This window comes from Mastigoproctus giganteus, chromosome 12 (assembly GCF_048544385.1).
Source record: "Mastigoproctus giganteus isolate SK-2022 chromosome 12, ASM4854438v1, whole genome shotgun sequence".
NCBI classification, from domain to species: Eukaryota; Metazoa; Arthropoda; class Arachnida; order Uropygi; family Thelyphonidae; genus Mastigoproctus; species Mastigoproctus giganteus.
In genome coordinates this window covers 62421265-62443890 of record NC_143586.1, presented here as the reverse complement: position 1 = coordinate 62443890, position 22626 = coordinate 62421265, and the positions used below count along the sequence as shown (strand labels likewise).

At 35.9% G+C, this 22626-nt stretch overlaps 1 protein-coding gene across 1 annotated transcript in view; it reads right to left on the bottom strand.

Annotated features, from left to right (window-relative positions):
• Positions 1-22626, bottom strand: part of CCT4 (chaperonin containing TCP1 subunit 4) — a 110906-nt gene that overhangs the window by 22486 nt on the left and 65794 nt on the right. The window contains exons 8-10 of the mRNA XM_090386891.1: positions 19075-19214; positions 13497-13593; positions 7124-7231 (exon numbers count right to left, since the gene is read on the bottom strand). Coding sequence (XP_090243017.1) covers positions 7124-7231; positions 13497-13593; positions 19075-19214 — 345 coding nt within the window. The remainder of the gene's footprint in view (positions 1-7123; positions 7232-13496; positions 13594-19074; positions 19215-22626) is intronic.

Here is a 22626-nt window from a genome sequence, read left to right as displayed (position 1 = left end):
CCCAAATAAAAAGGCTGCCCCGATTAACTGGTGGCCCAAATAACCAGAATTCTCTGTGTATATATATATATTTTATTTTATTTATTTATTATATATTTTTTTTGAATAACAAGGCTGCTATACTAAAGATATTTCTTATCATTTAATATAGTATCAGGATAAAACACAGAATTACGAGTGCACCATTTTAAACTATTTCCAGCCTGTTTCCCAAAAAATGCTGAATGACGAACATAATTCTTGTGATTGCTTAACTTTAAAGATTCGCTTGTGAATTTTTTGGATAAAAACAAACCACAGAAGGTATTTTGCCAAATTAGTTACTCTGAATTCAAAGTTTTCTGAAGAATTTATGATTTTTAGACCTCAGTTGTGATGGCCATAAAGTTTGACTTTGTTTATGAGATTATATATTTTGTTTATGAAATTCCAAACATGATAAAATTAGAGGGGAACGTTCAATAAGTTATCGCCTTTCCTAATAAATATGCCTGATAAATAAAAATCTGCAGTTTTATTGCACTCTAATAAACATTTATCTTATTTGCACAGGCCCAACTCAGTAGTGAAGTACAAAAGAACAGAAGAGATTTAAATTAGCCAATCCAAAGGAAAACAGATACGAAAAAATTGGAGCATCAGGCAACCAGATTTTTGATAAAAGGGAATGCTCCAAAAGTTATTCATCAATGCATGAAGAGATGTATATAGTGATGCTGCCCCTTCTGAACAGCAGATAAAACTTTGGTTATGCAGTTTAAATGGAGTCAAGAATCAATGGAAGATGATGCATGCTTGGAGCAACTAATGGAAGCGACAACTCCAATTCTTGAAAATGTAAGTTTCAAGGTGTCAGTACTGACCCCTCGAAACCACAAACACTTTTCCATATTAAAGATCAATTCTAACAAGGTGCAAAGAATATGCACACAGAAATTGTGCAGGATTCAAATTTGGGAGTGCACGATGCAGATCCACAAGTGTTTCTTTCAAGAACTGTAACAGGAGCCCATGCAACAAAAACATCACAGGTCACCACTATCCAAAAAAATTTAAGACAACCTTCTGCCAGGAAGAACTATGGTCACCAATTTTTACAACACGGAAGGAATTATTTTGATTAGACTACATGCCGCATAAAAAAATCACTTGAGATGTCCATTCTGCCATTCCCAAAAATTTAAGAGTGAAACAAAGAAGAGAGGAAGTAACATGAGGTGACTTTCTTCTTCTTGACAGTGCTCCTGTATGAAAATGTTATAAAGCAATTGCTGCTCTGAGAGACTGGATTCTAGGACATATTCACTACTTCCTTGTGCAAATATGTGGCTTTGGATTTTTAATCCTATTGGGGGAGAACCACACAACTTTTAGGGCTTCCCTCCCCAATTTGACAAAAGAAATACCAAATATTTCTATCAAGAAACCATCATTGGAGGCTGATCAATTCAGTCAATAGTGAGAAGAAAGCCCAAAAATTGCCCTTTTCAATTCAGATTGACTCATCTCCGTGTAAAAAAGGTCATTGGAAAAGTTAGCATCGAAAGTGTTAAACGAACCAACCTACAGCTGCACTGAGCTCCCAAAGACTTTTTCCTCAGAAATCTGAAACACCTGCACGAGTATCAATTTTCAAGTGATGATGAAAAACATTATCACTTGAAATACTGTTCAAGGTTTAGACCTAAATGGATGTCAGATGAACTAATGAGACTCATGGTAGAGAAGACAAATGCATGGGATGTATATAAATTATCAGGCAACACACAAGCCTATGGCAGATATAAGCTAGTCCGTAATCAAGTCACAAAGGAGGTTACACAAGCGAAGGCCGATTACAAGAAATCTTTGGCAAAGGATGCAAAGAAAAACAGCAAAGATTTCTTTACTTATAAAAAAACTCTAGAAGGAAGGGGATGAACCGGGTTGGTCCACTTGATATCAATGGTTTGACTTTTTGATGATCCTGCTCAGATAGCTGACAAGCTGAACGAGTATTTTGCATCTACATTCACAGATGAGGAATTCTGCAGGGAAGTGGAAGACAGAAGCTTATTAAACTCTAACAGGGAGCTTAATGATTTTGTAATAACTGAGAGCAAAGTGGAGGTGATATTGTGGAAGTTAAACATAAGAAAGGCACCGGGGTTGATGGGATCTATCCAGTTACATTAAAGGAGATGCAAAAGAGGTACCCAAGGACTAGAGATGTGCAAATGTATACTGAACTCACAGAGGGGTGATCAAAGGGTAACACAAGTAATTACAGACCTGTTAGTTTAATTTCTGTTCTAGGGAAAATAATGGAGTCACTGGTTAAAGAAGCATTGCAGGATCATCTAAACAAGACTGCAGTAATAATTCAGATACAGATGGATTTGTTACGGAAAGTCTTGTCTGACCAATTTTATTGGATACTAACTATAGTGATGTTACAAAGGAACTGGATGCAAAAAATAATTTTGATATCATATACTTAGATTTCAGATTTTTGATACTGTTGCACATGGAAGACTATTGTACAAATTGGAGCACTGTGGCATTAAGGGCAAGTTGCTATAATGGATAAAAGGGTGGTTGAGTGGAAGATGACAGAGAGTGGTAATCAATGGACACTCCTCTTTGTGGGCTAATGTTATTAGTGGAGTGCCCACAGTTGGGCCCATTGTTGTTTTGTATATTTATCAATGATACTGAAGAAGGTATATCACGCTTAATGTCAAGTTTACAGATGATAACAAAGGTTGGCAGGGTTGTTAATGATTGCATGCTACTGCAAGAGAATCTAGAAAAGTTGGGCAGATGGGCTCAGAAGTGGCAACTGAAGTTTAACATTGACAAACGCAAAGGTACTGCATATGGGTAGAAGTAACCCCAGAGAAATGTACTACTGTGTGGAACTACACTCAGGGTGGTAGAGAATGAAAAAGGTCTGGGGGTAATTGTGCAATCAGATATGAAGTTTTTTGAGCAGTGCAGACAGGCAGCCAGTGCACATCATGGGGGTCTTGTCAATGATATACAGGAATTTTGCTAGTAGGGATAAGGAGGTGATTATCCCTTTGTATAAGGCAATGGTCAGACCACACCTTGAGTACCGTGTACCAGTCTGGAGGCCTCATTTTAGGAAGGATGTGGAGTTGCTAGAACGAATACAGAGAAGGGCAACAAGATTGGTGGGGAAATGAAGGGGTGTGGTGCCCTTACCAAGAATAAGATTTAGTTCTGCAAATTGCAGCATCTGCAGACTAGGCACCTGCAAGGTGATCTGATTGAGGTGTATAAGGTTTTGAATGGGCTGAGGAGGCTCAGTGCTAACGGGATTCTTTCTCTTGCTCATATTATGAACCTAAGGGAGCATAAATTCAAATGGAGGAAAGACAGTTGTAGAATAAATGTACAGAAATTTACCTTTAGCCAGCAGGTAGTTGATTACTGGAACAAATTTCCATCTGTCATTGTGGAAGTTGATAGCTTAAAATGGTTAAACTAGTAATAGGTCTGCATCTGGCCTAATGTTATCATCAAGAAAGCTGTATATAGCTTTTTCAAAAAACAAGAACAAAGGCTTTTTTTCTTATCTACTTTTTCCCCCTCAACATGGAGGGTGAAAAGTAATTTAGGATAATATACAGGTAGTTCTTGACTTTATGAGTTAATTCGTTCCTAGTGTATGCTCGTAAAGCGAAAACTCGTAAAGTGAGAATTTATTTCTCATAGACAAAGGTTAAAAATAGGGGTTACATTATCAACAATGATTGATTTATCCAAAGAAATGAAAACGTAGCATGTAAAATCAAGCAAATTATAATAATAGAGAAATTATTTATGACTTACAAATGTTAAAGAATGTTTATTCTTCATCATCATCATCAACTAAAGGCACACTCACTGATCACTCATTATTGACTCAGCACTCGGTTTATTGCACAAGGAGTCGTCTTCTTCGGAAATGCTTCAAGAGGCATTTGTTTCCAAGATAATCTTCTCTTTTCTTTATAAATTTCAATAGCATGCATAAGCTTTTTTTAACGAAATGCACAAATTGCAACTAACACAATTTGCACGGAGTAACAAGTTTACAAAGTTTAAAAAAAAAGGAACGGAAAGCTGCACCAGCCAAAAAAAAAAAAAAAAATTCCCAAGTTACCCTGAGAGAGAGAGAGAGAGAGAGAGAGAGGGAATCACCAAGAAAGAGAAGTATGATGATATCCAGCTCAGGACCCTGGGTATGCCAAGCCCATACCTACCAGATGTGAGCCCCCTGGGATCATTGAAAATTTCAGTAAAGGGCAAACACATTTCACCATAATAACGTAAAAATCCACACAATTCCAGCTATCGGTCTTTTCACAGATGCAATAACATCAAGTTTACTACCCATTTATAATTGCTTGCAGTAACAGAAAAGCCCAATAAACTGGAAAGTGCAAATTGTTTTTACTGTTTTATGGTCGCGACGTCCAGAAATGTGCTTTAGAAAAATACCACAAAGCCGTTCAAAATTGGTTCTTATAACAAATGATAATGATGAAAGTGTAGTGTGTTTAATGATTTGAATTGGTAACTAATACAATTTACACTATAAAAATGACCTTTTAGGGAGTTATATAGCGAAAATTTGAACTTCCGAGGTCGTGGAATGAACTACCAAAAAACAATGTGTGTTGGGTTCACATTACAACATTTTCGCGATATGATGGTAACGGATTAATATCGTAAAGCGGAGTACACTGTATTGTATAGTTAGGTGCATGGTTTGAAATGCAGGATTTAGGAATGTTTAACATTCATTTTTTGCAATTAATGTTCATATTTTCGATTTTGTTGATACTTCATACTTGGGGGGGGGGGGGACCTCATAAACCCACGAACACGTAAAGCAAAAACTAGTAAAGCGAGAACTGCCTGTATATTGAGTGGAGGAAAAAACCTATGAAGTTTCTTTATGACTGAGATATAAATACGATGTGCTACCCAAAAGTTTCCAAAATGTATTTATAAAATATATTAGACTCACCTGGGCCTTATTCGCCACCAGTCAACCTTGAGAGTGTAAACACCAATACTATAACTTCTCCCGTGATTTGAATGCATCCTGAAAGTTCTTCGTCATAGTGGTCAGCACTTCCTGCGATTTGGTTGGGATATCCTCGCTGTCAAATCTTCGACTCTTCAGCTTGATTTTCATTGTTGGGAAGAGGAAAAAATTGAAGGGGGTTAAGACTGGCGAATAAAGGGAAGGGGTGGGGGGGCGATTGTCATGTTACTGGATGCCAAAAACTGCACCACAGCAAGGGATGTGTGGGCCGGTGCACTGTCACAACAAAGGACCCAGTTCTTTGAGCACTACTTCTCTGGACGTTTCCTCCTATCGGCGCTTCCTTTAAACTGCCTCAGGAAGTTGGAGTAGAACTTTGCGCTGACGGTCTGGCCAGGAGGGACAAATTCCTTATGGATAATCCTGTCGATGTCCAAAAACACATATCAGCATGGACTCCACGTTGCTCCTCACTTGTCGGGCTCTTCCACTGGAATGATTGTTGTTTGGTTTCTGGGTCATACTCATACCTTGACCCAACTCTAGTCACCAATGATGACCGTAGAAAGGAAGTTTTGATCACTCCTGGCCCATTCTTGAAGATCTCTGATAACTTCCATGCGATGCTGCTTTTGGTCTTCACTCAGCAACCGTGGCACGAACTAGGCCGCAATCCTTCTCATGTTCAACTCGTCTGAAAAAATACGCTGACATGTGCAGTACAATAGTTCTACAATGCCATAAATGTTGTGGATGGTCCGCCTGCGGTCTTCACGGATTGCCATCTAAACTTTCGTGACATTTTTCGGGGTGGTGCTCTGCTCGATGGTGGATGCCCACAGAGCAATTGCTGTTGTCAACCAACATGCAACCATTTTTAAAATGGTTAAACCAGTAGCAGGTCTGCGTCTGGCCTAAAGCATTGTCACCAAAAACTTGTTTCAACTGCTTATGGGTTTCTGCTGCTGTATCATTAAGAAGGAAACAAAACTTGATGCAAGCGTATTGCTCGCTCACATCAGCCATCACAACAATTGCAAACTACATGCAATCTATCCAGTACCACAAGTCGGTACTAGACATAGTTCCCGTACAACATTCAAAATTTGGGAACATTTCAGTAGTACCTCATATTGTATTGAGCTGACAACTTTTATCAGTGACCCTTGTAACATTCACAAGTTGATCTTTACCTTGAAGATGCATATTTAGTTTAAATTCATAGTTACATCTACCATGAAATCAAAATCAATAATCCATTTGTTTTGAAACTCATTATTTTCCCTATAAATAGAGAGAGAGAGAGAGAGAGAGAGAGAGAGAGAGAGAGAGAGAGAGAGAGAGAGAGAGATTCAATCACATACCTATTTTAATATTTTACCATGGTTCGGGCACCTTATTTCAGAGCAGTAAATGATATCGTATTTCTTGGAGCACTATAAGGTTATGGTTATTCTGAAGAAATTGCATGCTAAGTTTTCATCTATTATCAGTTGTTATCCTTTAATGAAAATGCTAAAAATGATTATTCAAACCTTTGACTCACCGTTTTGTATAGACTTTTCTCATCATTATGGTTTTCTGTCAAATCCACTGTGATGTGTCCCAATCAGCTGACTTCTAGAATTTATTGAGCTTGTAATTTTAACTTTAGTTTGTATTCTTTTTTCTTTCATTTTGCTCGTAATTCAGTACAGTTTTGACTGTTCCCTTTTGAAGGTTTTAACAAGAGTTTTGATATTTCAGGCTTTGTGTTTAATTTAGAGTCAATAATTCTATCTAATAGGTGGAATTTTTTCAATGTTAACTAAACTTTTTTTGTCAGTTGAAATCCCTCAAAAGAAGTTTGCAGTGTGCATTTTCCCCCTCTGCTCTGCTAGTTTCTATTGTAATTTTAACTGAATAAACAACTTTTTATTTTTTAAAATCATATGAAAGCTTGTACTAGGCGATCATTTATGTATGTATTTACTTCTTATTTCATAATAAAGTGAATTTATGTATAATCACATGTAGTTTAAAAGAATATACACTTTTATAAATTCTATCTATAAAAATAAATAAATATATCATCATACATACCTTAATGAATTTAGTATCACCTGTCTGGACTTCTTCTACCAATTCGGCACTGCCTAGTGATTCTGGAACAAAATGATCCAAACTTGCTACAGGTCGACATGCTAAACTCTATAAATAAATAAAATAAAATAATGACAAAATAATAATAAATAAAATACAAGATAAAAGTCAAAAAGTTTATGAAATATCTGTTATGCCTCAAATCACATGCAAAAACCCACGAGGCTGTGTTGCTTCCCCAGATATAAGCAGCCCACATATCACTTACACATGCATTTTTATTCGGGGATTCAGCTGAGCCAAGATCTGACTAAATAAAAAAATAAAATAATTATAAATAAAATGCACGATAAAAGCCAAAAAGTTTCTGAAATATCTGTTATGCCTCAAATCACATGCAAAAACCCACGAGGCTGTGTTGCTTCCCCAGATATAAGCAGCCCACATATCACTTACACATGCATTTTTATTCGGGGATTCAGCTGAGCCAAGATCTGACTAAATAAAAAAATAAAATAATTATAAATAAAATGCACGATAAAAGCCAAAAAGTTTCTGAAATATCTGTTATGCCTCAAATCACTTGCAAAAACCCATAAGGCTGTGTTGCATCCCCAGATAGAAGCAGCCCATATATCACTTACACGTGAATTTTTCTTCGGTGGTTCAGCTGAGTCAAGGTACATTCATTTCAAATTCATTGTATTAGTACACTATGTGGTACAATGGCACAGAGAATAAAAGTTTACATAGTATCTGCCGTAAAAATAAGTCATACGATTTTCATATTTCACACTTCTCCCATAGGCCCCCTTCTGAAATCTACATTTGCTGTACTATAATCATTTTTTCTGAAATTCCTATACTTTGTACAAGAAACAAACAGTGGGTGACATTCTATTGCTCTGGTTGCATATTTCTAGTTAACTGACATGGCCGAACATCTGTCAGGATGTGGATTCTCCAACATATATGGTGGTCTGGGACAGTGCTACTCAAAGTATGGGCCATGAAAGAGTGCCAGTCTGCGAACCATTTGTTACTGGTCCACAATGAATTGGAAATTCATCACAGACGTTACCGATCTGTGACGATTCGTCTGTTACCAGTCCCCGACAATGTGCATTTTACAAAAATATCGGTCCGCAACGGATTGGAAATAAAAGAAACTGGTCCTTCACCACAGATAGTTTTAAAAGCACTGGTCTAGGAAATTGCAACAGCATTTAGCTATTAAAGTAATCCTCCACCCCAAAACATAAATTCTGAAAACTTCCTCTAACAGAAAAGCGTGTATGGGTTGCTTATATACACCTGCCGGAGAATATAATTTCACCTCAATATCATCCAGGTGCTCCTTGCACTACGTCACATGCACTGCATTAAGCAGTCTGTCAATAATTGCATTTAATCTGTAAATACTTTTAACTAACTCATTTTACAGGTATTCTACAGAGGTGTAAAGTAAAATCGCAATTACTCTTAATAATTATGTTATTTTTTACAATAAAACGATGTTCACATATTGTTACATTGAACATTATTCCCATATTGATGAACACCATACAATGCAAAAGTTATGAGATTTATAGCTGCAAAATAAGGTTTAGTGGTTATCACTGTTCTAGGAGTGACTTTCATCACAAGTATGTGCAACTAATACAACAGAAAGCACGAATAAAAAGTATAAATGAAAAAAATAAATAAAACAAGCCTTAAGTTTTTTTTTTAATCCTATAAAACTATTTGTATGTACTTTCAGGCTTTCTTAAAAACATTTTCTATACACATGAAAAAGGAAGTCAAAAAAGCATCTACAGAATCCTTTGTGGAATAATATCTATTCTTTACGCAGACAGAGATGCCTCAAAAATCAAGATGAAGAGCAGTTCTTCAATTGGTAAATAAAAAGATTTCAAACAGGAAATGGTTTATGGCCCATCAATTTAAAGAACACTTAATTTTTGGGATAACTGTGGAATTTAAAAGGAACTAAAAAGCTTACAAACTATTTTCAAAACTAGGGGAAAGTATCTTTTTAATTACTCAAAGAAGTGGAAATTTAAATTGAATAGCTCTGCACTATAATTTTTATAAATCACAATCTGAAAAACTTTTGATGTAGATTTGTCTTACATTGATTAAATTGAAAGAAGGATCTTCAAATCAATAACAGTGAAAAAGAAGTAATTTATGTCTATGGAAAAATTAAGCATACTTAATTGTATTTTAAAGTACAGTAAACCCCCACTATTCGCGGTCGCTGATTTAATATAAAATGAAACCAAAAAAAAATGTGAATTTTAAAGCGCCCTGAATATTTTCTGCCATAAAAAAAAAACATGAGCATGGCTAAAATTATCTTTCCCGGTCAAAACAACGCTCAGTGGGGTGGGGGGAGAGGTGACAAAATCGTGGCGTGGATGTTTCTCGCTAATCTTTGCTCAGTATATGTGTTATGCGCTTGTCGTGGAAGGTTTCGTCATTTGCTTTTAATTCATATGCTTATAAATTGAATAAATTTATCAATTTATAAATTGATATGCTTACAAAAGTGATAAATCTACCGTTTTGCAGTATAAAACAGACTTTTTCGAGTGTGTTAACGGAAGAAAGTGACTTTATTTGGACAAGTTCTTTCTAACCCGTACAAAAATATGGCTACGAATAACAAGGGAAATGTGAAAAGATCAAAGAAGGTGATGACATTAGCGAATAAAATTGAGTTATTAGACAAAATTTTTAATGGTGAAAATGTCTCCTCGGTACGATCAATCAAGAAATCGGAAGAAAAAATCCGCCGTAGTGTCCGTGAAAACGTGCTAATTGCTTCAAATATTTGCTCTGTAACTTGTGATGTTAAATTACTTGTGATATTTGCTCTGTAACTTGTGATGTTAAATTCTGAAGAAATTGCATGCTAGGTTTTCATCTATTATCAGTTGTTATCCTTTAATGAAAATGCTAAAAATGATTATTCAAATCTTTGACTCACCGTTTTGTATAGACTTTTCTCATCATTATGGTTTTCTGTAAAATCCACTGTGATGTGTCACAATCAGCTGACTTCTAGAAGTTATTGAGCTTGTAATTTTAACTTTAGTTTGTATTCTTTTTTCTTTCATTTTGCTCATAATTCAGCACAGTTTTGACTGCTCCCTTTTGAAGGTTTTAGAAAAAATGGAAAAGGCTTTAAATCTGTGGATAGAAGACTGAACTCAAAATAAAATTCCGTTAAGTTCACTCATCATTCGTGAAAAGGCAAAACTCCTTTATCAACACTTTAGCGAAACTGGTGATAGCACTGGCGGGATAAGTTTTTTAGCTAGCAAAGACGCTGGTTTGAAATTTCTAATAAATATTACATCTAATATTAAATTGTTTCTTATTTTCATTTCGATGCCATATGCTTGCATTTCACTATGTACTGTCTATGTACATAGTCATATTATGAAGGTACATATAATACATACATAGACAAAATTTTAGACTAGTTTTTCTTATATATTTCATACTTTGGAGCGGAACCCCTTTATTACTATGGGAGCCATAACTCAGTATTCGCGGTATTTCTCAGGAACGTAACCCCCGCGAATAGCGGGGATTTACTGTATTTGCTTATTAAACTGCATTTTAAAATTTATCTGACTTATTTATATGGTATTTTTTTTTTTTTTGTTCAATGAACAAAAAAGTGAGGCTATTCCTGAGAACAAAAAAGGCTAGTGAGGGAAAAATTCACAATAACATCAATTAGTCACAATAAAATATGAATTAGAATACTAGCATATAAAGGCAGGTAAAAAAAACAGCAAACATGCCAGTATGCAAATCTGTTTAAGCCATTAAGAGAACAGAATTATATAAAAAAATAATAAAATTACATAATGACATCCATACCTTAAAAAATGAAGACCTTTAAAAACATTTCCATCAGTACCAATTTAAAACACTTGATGCAGAATACACAACCAGGAACATAAAATATTAATCCTCCAAACTCCTGTAGCCAAAGATGCCATCCTAATGAAATAAGGAAGCAGACAAGCAAAGTGCAACAACAGCTTTTCAGAATACCACCTTCAAAGGACAAGCAGTGATATGCATGCTAACATTCTGCATTACTTTGAGGCTAAACAAAACAATGTGTGTACTTTCAATTTGTGAGATAACTTAAATTCCATCTAACCCCCAAACACTAGTTAACTTAGCTCATTTTGCACCAATGAGAAATTCTGGGAGTGAAGTTGAAAAAACTGTAATTAATGACGTTGAAATTTCACACATTTATTTAATGATAAAACTTGAACCTACAAGCCAGTAAAGCTCCTGGGTTGATAGAATTTACCCTATAATCTTAAGAGAGATGGCAAGCGAGTGCACTGAACCATTGAGGTAATTATGAGAGCATCACTGGACTCAGGAGTGATTCCATTGGTTTGGAAAAGTGCCAATGTATCTCCAATACATAAGGGCAGTTCTAAGAGTGAAGTGGGAAATTACCGGCCGGTTAGTTTAATTTCAATAGTAGAGAAATCACAGAGACTATGATCAAGGGAATTCAGGATCACTTAGATAGAAATGGAATTATGAAGGATACTCGGCATGGTTTTGTAACGGGAAAATAATGTTTAACTAATCTGGTTAGCTATTTTGACAGACCACTCAAGAGCTGGACTTAGGGTATAATTTCAACGTTGTTTATTTGGATTTCAGCAAAGCATTTGACTCAGTCCCACATGAGCAATTACTTTATAAGCTGGAACAGTTTGGAATCACAGGGGAAAATCCTTAGATGGATAGCAGGGTGGCTTCAGGGCAGGAGGCAAAGGGTAGTGATCAATGGCTATTCCTCAGATTGGGTTGATGTAAGAAGTGGGGTTCCCCAAGAATCAGTATTAGGACCACTGTTGTTTTTGATTTTCATAAATGACATTGATGAAGGGATAGAGGGCAAGGTCTAAATTTGCAGATGATGTAAAGATTGGTAGAGTAGTTAATGATTGCCGCCAAGCAGTTTCTTCACAATGATAGACTTCAGAGATGGTCAGAAAAATGGCAGCTATGTTTTAATCCAACAAAGTTTAAGGTATTGCACCTGGGGAACAGTAACCCTAAAATAACTTATACATTTGGCAGAGTTGAACTAAAGCTGGTAGTGGAGGAAAGGGATTTGTGTATTATGATAAGGTCAGATATGAAGTTCTCCGAGCATTGTAAACTGGTTGGAGGGCCCATGGTGCCCTATCGATGATTTATCGAACAATCACTAGAGAGAGACATAAGCAGAATGAATAAGGACAAAATTTTCACGGTCATAAATGATTCTAAAACTAGGGGGCATAATTTCAAGTAACAGGGGGGAGTTGTTTAGACTGGATTGCAGGAGATTTTATTTTAGCCAGAGAGTTATAAATTACTGGAATAAGTTACCTACGTAGGTGGTAGAGGCTGACAGTCTGGAGAAATTCAAAGGTCAGCTGGATACGCATAGGTTGTCCATTTCCTTTTCTCTTATTAATTTTTATTTATTTATTTTTTTAATTTTCTTCTTTTTATTATTTTTTTTTGGCTGGTGCAGCATAAGTCATTAAGCAGTCTGTCATGCACCATGTGGCTATTAGTAATGCACCTTTCACCATGTGGCCATCACTAATACTAAAACACTAATACTAACCCAATCTTCTACTGTAGAAGATTGAAAATATCCTTCGAACCGCTTCTGACAATAATGAATCTAAATCAATTCTCAGGTAAGCTGTTCCATCTTCTTCAACAGCAAATAATTAAGTGAATTAACCTAAAATTTTTAAAAAATGGACAATATACATGTATAACTTTTTTCTTATGTATTTCTTGAAAATTACAATCCACAGAAACTTAAGTCTCATGTCTACTAGTTTCCTCCAATATTTTAAACCCACACACACTACTGGAGGTCTCAATACCATTTTTAGTTTGGAGTTACCATAAATAAAAAAAATATATAATACAAAAGCAAAAATCACAGAAAAACAGATGCTGCTAATGCCCAAAATTATGACAAAGGCAACACAGCAGATCACATGCTTGCCATATGCTGTACACTAATAAAAATGAGCACAGCAACTTAAGTGCCTTTAAAGACTATATACAGGTACACTAAGTAGGTCCATATTTGAAAAAAAAAAATTAAACATAAATGTAATTGAAAAAGCAAGTTTAGAGGTACATTTCAATAATAAATATTTTTAAATTAAAGGCACAAAAACATTTTGATTTAATACATCAAAGCTCAAAGAATTCTTAAAGTTTTCTAGGAAGTTAAGCTCATGATAAGCCCTGTTAAGACATGTTAAGTTTAAAAATTAATATTAGCTAATTTAGTACTTACTTTACACACAAACTCAATGTCCTCTCTCTCAATGTCTTTTACCACCATGATCTTTGTTTTAGCTAAGTAGTGTAGGGCAAGATCACTAACTGCATCTCTGAAACAGGTATATTTTTAATATTAAAAATGCATTTGCACATGCATCCAAAAAATATTCTTCATTAGCCTTTAAAAGAAATTAAAGAGCTATCAAATAATAACAAATGTTAAAGTTCTGTTCACAGAAGTTTAGCATAACAGTAGTACAACCTCTGTAAATTAAATAAGTATGCTACTATTAAATGTGCATATGTACATTTGATAGTAGCATAATCCCTGGCCATGGCTGTGACAGGATTTGTATTATATATATGGAATTATGGACAACCAGAATTTTCTTGCACAACAATTCATGTTCATTGTTAGCACACAGTCCATTCACAATGGACTGTGCACTAACCATGACTTGCCCTTACTATTTTCAATATCGCAACTGCGATTACACATACAACCAAATAATACTCTGTATTAGTCTTTAAAAGAAATTAAATAACCATGAAATACAAACAATGCCAAATTTTATTCACAGGGATCATAATTTTTGAAACAAAAATCTTAGGTAGGTATATTTTATAAAAACAGAGTTGAAATAATTTAACTATTAAAAATTACATTGCAATTTTAATTTTACACAATTCTTTTCATAAGATTTAAATAGATGAGGCAAAAGAACTTTGAATGAGTGAATGCTTTAAAAGATATATTTTTATTCATATTTTCTGTGTTGGAACTTTATACTTCAGTGCTATATCCTTTTGATTCATCTATGATGCTACTAAAACATTGACTCAAATCGATAAAATGCCTTTATTAATACACATACTGACTGTATATTAAAATAAAATTAAAATGAAATAAGATGGTATATAACAAGTATAAAATGAGAGAAAACATAAAATTAAAAGTGCTAAAAAGATATTTAAACTTACTAAAAACCACTAAAACAGGAGCTTTCGGCAGCAGCGGCCACCTTCAGCAATAATGATTGCAGGTTATTCAACAATCTATATACACATATACGCCCCAGCAGGTACGCGACACGAACTATGGCACCTGCGCACGGTCCACTTCTCATGGTTGGAACTGAAAATGGGATGAACCACTCAAAACCATTCGTCTCTCCCTAGGATAAGGGCTTCAAAGTGTGGATCGATGCGACAGCCCTTATCCCTATTAAGACTATAGCATCCAGACGAACGTATCCTTAAACTCTCTAGACATTTTCAGTTCCAAAAGCCATGTGCTCTATTCACGATCACGGCTTCTTTAGCTGTAACAGCATGCCCAGTTTCCCAGACATGTTCAGCTACGGCTGAACCCACATAATTGACTGTCTTGAGGGCCCTATCGACTTCCCCAGCTCATCATGAAGCCTACGTTTCGTTTCCCCCACAATCCGGATATTCAATTTCATATACGACCCCACTAGCATCATCACCCGCAATAGGATCTTTGATTGCAGACACTACTGTGTGCAGTCTCCGACCCGGCAGCTGCACACAGTGTATCTTACACAAACGTAAAATACGGGAAATGGGTTCTGAAATGCCCGAATAGTAGGGAATGTATGTGGTGGAAACAGGTGTAAGAGCATCCCTGTGACTGCTACTACTCATATCTCTTAAACACCCTTCAATAATGCTCTGGGGGTAACCACACATTACTAGGTCAGCCGTAACCTTTTAGTCTCATCGGCCCTCTCCTCAGATGAAGAGCAGTGGGACCCCACCCTTCCCATTAAGGCCTTAACCACACTATTTTTTTGTGGCAACCAGCCTGAGCAGTTTAAAGTGAGTATTGGCCATGACACAGGTTTTCTGTAAACCATAGTTTTCCAGTGTCGGCCTTCTCTGTACACACACATCTAGGAATGGAAGGGCCCCCACTACTCAACCTCTGAGGTAAACTGAATATAGGGTGAACTGTTATTCAACCAATTAAGTATTTGTTACGTATATCCCCTTTTATTACCGTGAATGTGTCATCAACATACCTGTAATGGGGATGGACTAGAGCTCCCCCAACATCCTGTCTTCGAACTCTTCTATGATTAAATTGGCTATAATTGCACTAATAGGGGAACCCATGGCCACTCCGCAGACCTGCTGGTACATAACACTTTGAAACAACATGGTGGTACTAGATAAGCATAAACTAACACTTTCACAAATGTCTTCACCACTTAGGGCTGTCTTATCCTTCAAAGTACCATCCCTACTCAAAGCCTTCCACACACAATCCAAGCCATGTTCAACGAGCATACATGTGAACAAAGAAACAACATCGAAGGATGCCATAATCTCACCCTCTTCTACCTCCTGAGCATGAACAAACTGCACAAACTCCCTGCTGTTTTTAATAGTGTAATCCGAGTACCCCACTATGGTGGGATACAAGTTCAGCCAAAAACCTGGACAGTGCATGCGGACTGCCCACAAACGACACAATGGGCCTAAGAGGTACCCCAGCCTTGTGCACTTTAGGCAGACCATAAAATCTAGGCAAATGACAGCCTGACGAACGCAACCTCCTTGGATATTTTTCCTGCCTTGAACCAACTCTGGACTAATTTATTAACTCGCTGTTCCAGCCAGCCCAAGTGGTTCCTAAGAATGATCCTATACATAGACCTATCAAATAAACTAAGGGCCTTTTCCTGATAATCATCTTTGTTCAACACTACCATGGATCTACCCTTGTCCGCACATAGTACCACAATACTATCACCTGTTTTAATTCCCCTAATGCTCTTCTTTGTGCAGTTGTTTGCAAAATGCTGTGTACCAGCATGTTGTTTGAAAATGTTATGTACCAGCAGGTCTGCAGAGCAGCCATGGGTTCACCTATTAGTGCAATTATAGCCAATTTAGTCATGGAAGAGTTCAAAGACAGGATGTTGGGGAGCTCTAGTCTACCCCCATTACAGGTGTGAAAGAGGTATGTTGATGGCACGTTCACGGTAATACAAAGGGGATATACGAAACAGAAGTACTAAAGAAGTACTTATATTCAGTTTATCTCAGAAGTTGAGCAGGGAGGGGCCTTCCGTTCCTAGGTGTGTGTGTGTGTGTGTGTGTGTGTACAGAGAAGGCCGACACTGGAAAACTAAGGTTTACACAGAACCTGTGTCGTGGCCAATACTCACTTTAAAACTGCACAGGCCGGTTGCCACAAAAAAATAGTGTGGTTAAGGCCTTAATGGGAAGGGTGGGGTCCCACTGTTTTTCATCTGAGGAGAGAGGCGATGAGACTAAAAGGGTTACGGCTGACCTAGTAAAGTGGTTATCCCCAAAGCATTATTGAAGGGTGTTTATTAAGAGATATGAGTAGCAGTCGCAGGGATGCTTTTACACCAGTTGCCACCACATACATTCCCTACTATTCGGGCCTTTCAGAACCCATTTCCCGTATTTTACATTTGTGTAAGATATGCTGTGTGCAGCTGCCCGGGTCAGAGACTGCCCACAGTAGTGTCCACAATCAAAGATACTATTGCAGGCTCAGCCGTAGCTGAACCTGCCTGGGAAACTGGGCATGGCATTAGATCTAAAGAAGACACTATCGTGGATAGAACGCATGGCTTTTGGAACCAGAAATGGCTAGAGTTTAAGGATATATTTGTCTGGACGCTATGTCTTAATAGGGATAAGGGTTGTCGCATTGATCCAATCTTTGAAGCCCTTATCCTAGGAAGAGATAAACGGTTTAAAGTGGTTCTTTCCATTTCCAGTATATGTGTACATATATAGATTGTCGGATAACCTGCAACCATTATTGCTGATGAAGGTGGCCGCTGCTGCCGAAAGCTCCTGTTTTAGTGGTTTTTAGTAATTTTAAATATTTTTGGTGATTTTAATTTTATATTTTATCACATTTTATCCTTGTTACATACCATCTGATTTCATTTTAATATACAATTTATACAGTCAGTATGTGTATTTTTGTTTAATAAAGGCATTTTATTGATTTGAGCCAGTGTTTTAGTAGCATCATAGACGAATAACAGAGTTCTTGACTCCAGAGGCCTCTTCAATGGACTGTATCCTTTTCATCACTTTAACCTAGATATGGAAAAACATTCTTAATATAGAATTCTTTGTTAATTCAACTATTTGCTTCTTTCTCCTAGCCCATGTTAGTGGACATAGCTATTTTGTAAACATGTGCAGCTGGGTGTGTCAAAATACAGAACAGTCATTTCAGGAGATCATAAATTTGGAGTAGGCCTTTCTTCATAACTGGGTAAGAAGAAGATTGTTATTTAGTTTTTTTAGGAGCATTAGCAACTAAGGCCATATTGCTCCGGGAATATGCGGTGGTCATTCCCTTGACCTTTCCGCATCCTCCGTATTTGGTGGTGACGGGCTCGAACTCCGTTCTAATCAAGAAACGTGTGCTACGCACTGCTGCTCCTTCCCATCTGGCTACGGATGCGCCAAGTAAGAAGAAGAAAAAGAATCTTCTTGCCTGATATGGTATCTTCACAAAGCTTTTCAGGATCAATCTTCAAAGTATTATATATGTCAAGCTTTGCTGGAAAAATCTACAAAAAAATACATGTTGAGTGAGGAGTACAGTGGTATGGCTTGGGCCAGCAGAGACCCTCACATTGGATCTTGAGTGAGAAATTATGTATCCTACCTTTGCCACACCTAATTGCCTAGTGAGAAGCTGGATGTGCATGAGCAAATTCTTGTGATTATTCTTAGTTTCCAGGCGGTGACGTTGAGGTTCAATGTAGCAAGCTTGTCAGATGCTGAAAAATTTTCCAGCCACCCCATTCAGCCATCTCATGATCGAATATTCAAGGCAACACTTGATTCAAGGCTTATAGGTGACAAACAGGCACTGAAGATCAAATCTGCAACATTTAATGATATATTGGGTTCTAAACTCAACAACTCCTGCCTAGAAGCCCATAGAGCAGAGTATGTTTTAGCTTTGATATGGATGAAATGTGATACAAAAATGAGACCATCCCGCATCAGACCCAAATCCATATGGGTGGTTACCCTTACAACTCTGTACACCTCTAAAAGTTCTCAACACTTGAAATAAAGCCATTATTATATTTCTATAGTACTAAACTAAAATGCTGATGTATTACATTTAGCCCTCCCCACCACCACCACCATCAAACTTGGGAGTGGAGTAACAGTTCGACCAACCAGCTAAATAGACAAAATCTCTACAGGTAACAGTCACCTGTAGAAATTCTGATAATTCTGGAGAAATATAAGTATCCATATTCACGTCACTGGAAATGTTTGTTTAATCTGTTTTTATTGATATTAAATTTGCAGGAATTCAGTTATCTGTTCTATTTTTAAAAAATAGTCAAAAAAATTCATGAAATTTTTCAATGAAATATTGCAAACAAAATTTACAAACAGAAAATATTCTTAAGAGATCAACTTATACATATTAGGAACTTAAAACTTATCTCCAAATAAACTAAACATGCTGAATCATGCTGTTAATAATCATTATTTAATATTATGACAAAAACAAAAAATGTAAATTTCAATTTTAAAATTACCTGAGAATGGATTTTTGAATCAGAAGAACATTACAGCCTGCTTTTTTAATTTGTTTTATGATGTTCAGTATATATGCACGTTCTTCTCGGAGAACTCTATCCATTTGTGTATAATCAGAAACAATAATCTGGTTTTCCATCTGTGTGATAACAACAAAATTTTTGTTTAACTATCTTCAACCAATCTAAGCAATAACTGAAAATATTATGACAAAAATACTACTAGGCTGCAAAATGCTCCCCAACTATATTTTGTAAACCAGCAAAAGACCTATATTTAAGATAAGTTACATTTATTTTCGTGCCTTTAAACATATTCCACAATGATATTATATTTTAGATCTCAAATGTATGAGAATTAGATAATAATTTTATTATTTCCATACATTTTAAAATGTCAAACCAAGTTTTTTTCTTTTCAAGATGCATATCAATGGAGAACAGTTTTAAAGCTGTGTAGTTACAGTCAATGCCCAGTGCTATAGTTATGTCCTGAGGGCATTTCTATAGAAAGGAGGGGGATGTGCAAGACACCAATGCAGAAGGAGCAAGCCTTTCCCTCCAGATTTCATGAATGCAAATGGCTTGTAACTAATACTGCAAAATCTTCATAAAACTATCATCTGGGCATCTGTTATGCTTCTGTAAATGACAAGGATTTTATATTTACATATTTGAACAAGACTGCAGACATTTACAGACTGCATATTTTACCCATGCATAACTGTTTCAATTCATGAATGTCTGCTTGTTGCAGAAAAATAGTCGCCCTATTTTTGCACTTAAGCATATTGTAAGAAAGTTCCATTTGATCATAACTGTATAATTGCTCACCATCAGCTATTGTTTTCAATCTTCATCTTACATGTTCACAGATCTGTGAAGCCTACCAAACCATGTGTACTAATTTTGCCAATCCATGAAAAAATGCAAAATGATAGATAGAGCACAGAGAAATTGTAAAACTATGAAGAAAACACTTAGGGCATTCACTGACTATGGATTCTTCCATTTAAAAGCTACCCATCAGTTACTCTAAAATCAACATATTTTTCTGCATACTGATGCAACTTAACTGCCTTCAAAATTAGGCATGTGTATGTTTTTACAGAAACTATGAAGAAACATCTATTTACCATTATGACAAAACATCTTTTGAAGAACAAAAACAGGAAGCAAGAAATTACAGGTTGTACTGCTATAAGAAAACAACTCAATCCAGTATATTACTGGCATTTCACATTTGCAATTACAGTGAGATGCCTAAGTATGAAATGTGACAGAAAGTTTTTTTGCTTAACTATGAAAGAAACATGTAAGCAAACTAAATACCTATTATTTTCTACAAAATCTCCCTCATTATTGATATGTTTCTGCCATAAATTCTGCAAATCTTTAGTCCTATCCTCACTGAAGTTTTATGGTGCTAAATAAGATGAAGTTCAATTGCACAATCTGTTCCCAGTGTAACTGCTGATCAGTGTGCCAGCAGTGTTTTGATAAAAGATAACCCACCTGTGAGCTGCTTAGCCTTCATATTGCCACACTTGTCATGCAGTAATATTTGACATATTTATGGTATATATTTAGAAAATAATAATATTTTTCTAAATAATCCACTAAACCCACAAAATCTCAAGAGACTGATAACATCCTTGCCAGCTGAAGGAATGGATTTGGACTTCTTCAGAGATGGGAATTTCCATCGAGAGTGGCCACTCTTTACAGCTCAATATCTAGCCATTTACAACCACATTCACATTGTTACCTAATCTTTTTTTTTTTTTAATTTAATGTTATTCAGGTTTTCCTTGCTAGTACAGTAATTAGTGTCTTTTATACGTGCTTGTTTTCAACATGGCCTCAATAATTTCATTAATAACAGATATTATTTTGTCAATACTAATTTATCATGTTCATACCTAATACTGCTCAAAATCTGTTTAGTTTCATTTAATAAAATCTTTTTAAAAATCTTCATTATTTTAAAAAGAATGCAAGAAAGGTTAAAGGCACCAAAAAAGAAAGTGTACTACATTATATGTGGTTTTTCAATTTATGTATAAACCACTGATTTATAAACACAGCGAGGCAATGGACTGCATGTAAGTTGAAGAAAACAATGTTATCTATCAAAATACTGATGAAAAATGAAAAACAGCCTCCAAAAGGGAGAGTGAGGATAGAAACTCACAGTGCTTTCCAACTTAAGCCTGTCCCTTCAAAAATGCTATAAAGGGCGTTTACTGTACTGATCCTCTAATTAGGTTTCAGCAAAATTCAATGATGTAATGTTCAGGGATCAATTTATGAAATGTTTCTTGAAGAAACTGTACCAAGAAATAAATCCACGAAGAACAAGATATCAAAATATAGTGTTATTTAGAATTTGGAACCAAATGGCTTAGCTGGTAAGATGAGTTACATCACTACTCAACTGAAAATAATTTAATGGGATGGTCTGACTCAACAGCAAAGTAGTAAAGGCTTCAGGGTTGTATTCTACAAGCATTGAAATAATTTGATGTCAATGTGCATCACTGTGTTCTATTTTTGGTATTGGGTACTCTCTGGTCCTTTTAGTCACAAGGCTTGAGCTTATGCTCATTTTAGAGAGGACAGTGTTAGCTACAAGTTGCCAACATCATTTAAAATGAAGAGCATTACCAAAAGAGTGAATCTGCTAATCATTTGAAACTCAAGGTATGGCCGTGATGGCTGTTTCAAGACTTGCTGGTCTCTCACCAGTGACAACTCATTGTTAATACATATTATACATATTGAATTTATAATGAGATACGTATAATCTTTTATTAAAAAAAGTTACAGAAAATTGATAATGTGGTGTGCAGTAATTCAATTAATTTCTCACATGTAATAACAAAGAGCACTAAGTTTCGTTTTTTCTCCAATCATTATTACAGTTGGGCAGCTTGATGTATATAAGCAAAGGAGCTGTGTGTTAAAACAAGCATTATTTTTTATGTCTAATGTAGATACCCACTAAAAAAGATAGTAGTCTTTTTTTTTTTGGGGGGGGGGGTGTATTATTTTCCATTTAATACTTAGAATCCATGCAAAAATATGACTGAATATGACTGGCATTTTTCTTTTCCAGGGCTATCTCTCTTATTCAGTAAATTTTGAAACTTAATGCAACTGCTCTTGCCAGTTACAGTCACCTAAGCTGGTCACACATTTAAGCAAAGGAGCTGTATGCTAAAACAAGCATTATTTATTATGTCTAATTGTAGATACCCACTAAAAAAGAGAGTATCTTTTTTGGGGGGGAGGATATCATTTTCCATCTAATACTTATAATCAATAGAAAAATATGACTAGCATTTTTCTTTTCCAGGGCTATCTCTTATTTTGTTAATTTTGGGCTATCTCTTATTTTGTATTTAGTAAATTTTGAAACTTAATGCAACTGCTCTTGCCAATTACAGCCACCTAAGCTGGTCACAAACATTTACATTTAAGTGAGCAAGTAAGCTGGTTGCCCCCGTGCTTTCGCACATATGCAACTAGAGTTCATCTGCTCATAATAAC